The sequence below is a fragment of the Melanotaenia boesemani genome, chromosome 8 (genome assembly GCF_017639745.1).
Source record: "Melanotaenia boesemani isolate fMelBoe1 chromosome 8, fMelBoe1.pri, whole genome shotgun sequence".
Classification (NCBI taxonomy): domain Eukaryota; kingdom Metazoa; phylum Chordata; class Actinopteri; order Atheriniformes; family Melanotaeniidae; genus Melanotaenia; species Melanotaenia boesemani.
This window is the reverse complement of record NC_055689.1, coordinates 20,424,312-20,430,347: the sequence shown is the minus strand read 5'-3', so window position 1 is coordinate 20,430,347 and position 6,036 is coordinate 20,424,312. Positions and strand designations below refer to the sequence as shown.

Below are 6,036 nucleotides of genomic sequence, written 5' to 3'. Positions count from 1 at the left end.
GAGGGGAAACATTAGTTGTGATAGTAAAGGTCAGGTGCAGAGATCTGTTCTACTTTTATCCTACATTGCCAAGGAATCTCTCTCTTCTGGTTACGAATATAGCACTTATAAATCATTAAATTTGAGGGTCAGGTACTTTGATGTCATGATAGACTTAAGGAAAGTTATATACAAAGACATGAGGTTATGTAAGGAGTCATGACTGGTGGATAAATGCAAGCTTCCCTCTTAAATGATGTATTCAGATTAAGACTTAGCAGCAGATAGATGAGCAAAAGAAAGACAGCTGAATCCTTTTTGGTTTTCTTCAATGTGCAGCTCCTTCAAAGTTCACACCATGGCCTGACTCTGAGATACAACTTTCTTAACCAAACAGGCTAAAAGAAATACACACACATAGGTGGATTTTCTCTGTCTTGCACAGTCAGACTCTTATGACTCATTTTGTGCTGTCAGTGAAAACACATATACACACTCAATATACACATTCAGTCACTCAGTATAGTATTTGAAATCTCCCTGAGGCCCTCTCCTGAGCAGCTGTGCATGCTGACCAGGTGCATCTCATTTTCCATGCTGTCATCATGCCAGCTGAAAGATCCTGCTGTTTCTCCACATGAGGCAAGACGACCTCATCTGCGTTTCCAGTTGTCTACTGACCTGAGTGGCATGTCATAGTATAGGCAGCAATTATTCTAAACCGAGGAGCATGTGCATATTTCTGTCTGAGGCGGCAGTCTCTTAATTAAGGCTTGTTAATTAAGGGTCGAAACCTGCTGCTCAGTACTGCTCTTTTAGCCTACAGCTGTTCTTGAGGTTATCTACGCCGAGGGCCATGATGTGATTGGAAGATAATAAATGGAAGTGCTTGCTTACTTAACCATCTTAACCAAAACCTTCTCAGTTGATTTTATTTGACCTTTTCAGAACAGTAATAAATCCATTTTGATTTTGTTTTTGCTTTTTTCACAAATGCAGTAAAAACTGCCGTTAATTGACTGCATATAAAAGATGGCAGTCCTCTAAAAACATATCATACTTTAGATTTTTAATGCAAGCAAAGATGAATTACAGATAGCAATATGCCAAAATTAGGACAGATGAAGTTATTTCACATGAGAGGTTTCTGTAATTATGTTCATGTCTGTGCGCTCCTCAATGGTTTGAAGTGGGCAGCACGCAATGAGGAAAAAAAAGCAATCACAGTAAGAAATTGGAAATATTTGACTGAAAATGTAACAACAGGCAAGCTTGAAGAAGTAATGAATCTTAGAGCTTTTCAGCTTTAAACTTTATAGATTGTTTTTTCTTATTTAGACACAGATCATGAATGTTATTTAAAAAATGAAAGATTTTAAACCAAAAACAAAACAAAGCTACCATAAAATACTGCAGACATTTAGATATGTTTACACTGACAAACCTACATGCCCACATATCTTATATGACGATTAAAAGTCAACAAAAGCCTCTGTAGAGAAGGTAGTATGTTATATGCTCTTACAAAGATCACACCTAAAGAAAAAAATGAATAAGCATGGATCACATTTAATAAGAATAATCAAAGCAAACAAAACAAAAAAAAATAAATACTCATGACTTATTTAGGTCCTTCTGCTCTTAACACTAATCATAAGTTCAGTGTTAAAGATGTTAGAAAATAAAGACAATGGATGATGGAGAAACCACGCGTCTCAATACCATAAAACACCATCTATTTATCTAGATGAAAATCCCAGGAACGCACAGAAGACGAAGATGCACAGACTGTGTGCCATGTGACTCCTGCATGTTATCCTTTCACCCATGCTTGACCAGATAATCAAAACCATGTTTACATTAAACTGAGCACAGTTTTACTGTTGTTACATGGCACAGCGATGACCTGATGCAAGCCACGATTGGAAAACCCTTTTATTTCATTTTCAAGTTCATAAACTACATATGAAGCTTTTCTAGAGTTATGCAATTCAATGTGAGTCCTCGCTGCATGTTTTCACTCCCCCTGTCAGGTAGAAGAGCATCCACACGAAAGCAGAAAACAGAGGTTGAAGCATGAAAACTGCAAGTAGACTCTTTTCACCTGATCAAGCATGCTCGCCTCTTGAATATGATTTTGTTGGTATTGATTTCAAGCATTTACCTAAGAGTGCGCAACATTTTTTGCTAGATCACCAGGGAACACAACTATTCCTCACCCATCATGCTTACCTACAGAGTGCTGAATCTGCGGACAGTGCAGGAGTTATTATGTGCAGATAACCTTCCCTTCCCTTTATAATCCAAGCAGGCACAAAGGGAAACTCTTCATGAGCTGCAATTATGTTTTCTAGATAAGATAAGCAGTTCACAATTAACTTAAGGCTTGCCCCAGACATAAGGAGCTTTTCATATCTGCTGACCCAGCCAATCAAACTGCTCCAGGAGTTGATTTCTATATCACCATAGCTAAGCTTTTGCCTTTGTGTTTTGTGCTTCTTTTTTTTCTTTTTTTTTTCCTACTTTGTTGCACCTCACCCTCAGAAGATCTGACTCCAACACAAGGGGCGTACACTGCTAAGTTTGCCTCTCCTTGCCCAGTTCAGTGGGATAAATTTGATTATCATACTGACCTTGAGAGGGACTACACTTAAATTGACATTTCAGGGAAAAATACCTTATTGCGTTGGAAACATGTGGCTTCCTCCACACAGAAACTGCGTCACACTGAAAGTGAAGTTTGGTCAGTTAATGGTTTTCATGGACCCCATGGTCATTTATCTGTTTAACTGTGTGAATTTCTCAAGAAGATTAAGTATGAGAAAAGTAAAGCATGCTGGTTGCATTCTCAATTGAAATATGCCAGCCAGCCTGGCAAATCCTGAGCAGTCCCTAACCCATTTATCAGTGACACTGTGTACACTCAATGCACTGATTCCATTAGAGATGACATTTCTAAGCTTTTGAGATCTATCTATGGTCTCTCTCTCTCTCTCTCTCATCTCTCTCTCTCTCTCTCTCTCTCTCTCTTCTCCTTCTTCTTTTGGCAAGGGAAACGCCTTCTGCTCATGCTTACACACTTGCACCCTTGAAGCACAGGACTTGTGATAATCACCTGTCTTACTGCAAAGAAATGGCAGTAACCCTTCCCAGTTGAGGGGGCTGTGCGCTCCTAGAGGCTAAATGCACATTTTTAAAGCCGTTAAGTTAAAGAGAGATTTAATTGGTTTGAGCCCCCTTGTATATGTAAATTGAAGTGGATGGCTCCTCCCATGCACCTGATCGGGAGTATTTACAGCTCTTTACAGCTACCAGCTACCACTGTTTCCAAGAGCGCAGCGACGCACCATGACACACCATTGGACTTGAGCAATAATAATTTCCGTCGTTACGCAGCAAAGTTGACCGATTATTAACTGAGGGGGAAAAAAGTTTTTCAAAAGTTGTCCTCTTGTTTTCAAGATGCCACGCTCTTTTCTAGTCAAGAAACACATAAAACTCCGCAAAGAAGCCAAATTATAGTGAGCTGGAAAGCCCACAGGTAATTTTTTTCTTTTTATAGGAAGGCAGCTGTCTTTATAAAGTTCTACCAGATGCGTTTCACTCGTTTTTACTTTGCAGAAGTTCATTTTAAAATCTGCGCTCCGCACTCCAGCGATGACAGCCAACAGCTGATAACATTTCCTTTTGCTCTCCTTATTTCAGTGTTCATCACACCGCACTTCTACAAGGGTCTCCCTCTGTCTGTCATCCCCAGACGGAGATCCTGAGCCCGGCAGCATACAGCCCCATCACTGTGTGGACTACCAGTAACTTGCCGTGGTCGCCGCTGCCCAATGACCTCTCCCCATCTCTGGATACCCCTCATCTCTCTCCGACACCTCCTCTAAAGACCACAGCGGCTCAGAAAGTCCAAGGAGTGATGAAGACGAGCAGATGCTGCCTAAACTTTCAGAACCTCACGGAGTGGAGGCAGAGAAGTTTCAATGTAGTTTGTGCAGCAAATCCTACTCCACGTACTCTGGACTGCTGAAGCACAAACAGCTGCACTGCGACGCCCAAACGAGGAAATCCTTCAGCTGTAAATACTGCGAGAAGGGAGTATGTTAGTCTGGGAGCTCTCAAAATGCACATCAGGACTCACACTTGCCTTGTGTTTGCAAAATATGCGGGAAAGCTTTCTCCAGACCGTGCTGCTCCAAGGACATATCAGGACGCACACGGGTGAGTGGATGGGGAATGAGGAGTGGGGCCTCTTGAGTGAGGAGAGAGCTGGCACACACACAGAGATACAACATGGTTTTTGATTTACTGGTTTCAGCAGTTGCATCAAACCCTGTTTTGTTGTTAGACTGAACAAAAAGGTTTTATCTCCTTTTGCTATGTTATCAAGTCTGTGTTTAAGAAGCCAAATATAATGGCCAAGATGCCTATTTGACTTCACATTTGAATGAAAATGCATTGTGTTCAGCTGCTGATAGTGTTCTTTCTCATGTCTGCTTCCCCAGGTGAAAAGCCTTTCTCCTGCCCTCACTGCAATAGGGCATTTGCAGACAGGTCCAATCTCAGGGCTCACCTACAGACCATTCGGATGTGAAAAATACCAATGCAAGAACTGCTCCCAAAACCTTCTCCAGGATGTCTCTTCTGCACAAGCATGAGGAATCTGGTTGTTGTGTAGCACACTGAACTGGGATACTTTTCCACCACCAGAAATTCCCCTCTGTTTCTTCTTTATTTTTCCAAGCCCATGGAGAAGTGTCAGGGAATCACACCAAGGGGGTTTGCTGACAGATATGCAGACTCTTTTCTTACAACTGGTCCTTTCATGTCGAGTGAGAAATAGCCCAGCGCTCACAAGATTCTCCTCATTTCAATCAGTGTTCAGTGATTGCAATCAGTGTCCAGCTTTGTCAAACCATGTACTCACCTGCCTGTGCTATTCATGCACTTTTCTGCATGTCTAGAAAGTTTTATAGGCCTCATAATGTTGTTTTCAGAGTTTGTACCATGTTTCTCAAGGGCTTTTATGCAGTGCTCCACTTTTTTATACAAATACTACCAAAAGGTGCATTATGACTGGCAGTATGACTATAACCAGTGGAATACTGAAGCCATTGCTACATAGGGAACAAGTGCAAACTTAGATTTAGTGGGAGATTATTATAACTTTTGCACAGTCTGTTGTAACAGTGTATCAGCACTTGAATAGCAAAACAAGTGCCTCAGTTTTACTCAGCAATATGATGTATTTTTCAGCAACAGGTTCCTTTTATATTTTTATATATTGAATGTAAGTCGTGACTGAGATGATTGTACATTAACAGTGAAAACTGTGATGCTGAATGATTTTGATATTTTCATATTTTCATGACACTTTTAAAAATAAATAACATTTTGTATAATTTGTTTGGTATCTCCTAACTTCCTTTTCCTCTGAGACCTTATTAGCTTTGATGTAAGAGCAGCCTTTTCAGAGGGACTTAGCAGGACTCATTGATTGTTGCATGCTTCAAAGGGAAAATCATACAGTAAAGGAAGAATCATGCAGTAAAGTGAGTGATATTTAATCCAGCTTGCACCATCTCATGTTAAGAGGATGTAAAACTAAGAAGAGAGGTGATTCAGTTCTGTCAGGTCTGAACCTGTTCCCTGTGAACTGTCCAGACATCAAACAATCTTGAAATTTAACACATACTAGCTATATTGATCTGCACTTACTTGTTACACCCTTTGAGGGCCCAAAACTCTGTCTTTGTCTAAGTGTGTGTTAAGTTTAAGTATGAAAGTGTAGTGCTTAAAAAAGTCATCCTAATTTTAAAACTCATACATTCAAAGTAGCTTTTAAGTTAATTCAATGAAATATGTTTTGTATTTTTCTTCTTTTTTTTAATCTTAGTATTGACTCATTGCAATTATTGTAGCGTGCCTGGTCATTCAAATATTTAGATTTTAACATGTATTTACAAAAAGGTCAAATCTGCATTTGCTTTGACGACCTTCTTTAATTCTGGGGTGCTTGCATTAAGGATTAAATAGGACATTCCCCAGGCTACA

The 6,036-nt window shown here is 40.0% G+C and overlaps 1 protein-coding gene across 1 annotated transcript; it reads left to right on the top strand.

The window, feature by feature from the left end:
* The first annotated feature begins 2,673 nt into the window (after positions 1 to 2,673).
* snai2 (snail family zinc finger 2) lies at positions 2,674 to 5,384 on the top strand. The gene is given in 9 exon segments (XM_041992326.1): positions 2,674 to 2,722; positions 3,685 to 3,735; positions 3,738 to 3,821; positions 3,824 to 4,077; positions 4,079 to 4,124; positions 4,127 to 4,168; positions 4,171 to 4,203; positions 4,488 to 4,559; positions 4,562 to 5,384. Coding segments are annotated over 9 exon segments (738 nt in total). The 3' UTR covers positions 4,669 to 5,384.
* Positions 5,385 to 6,036: the final 652 nt, after the last annotated feature.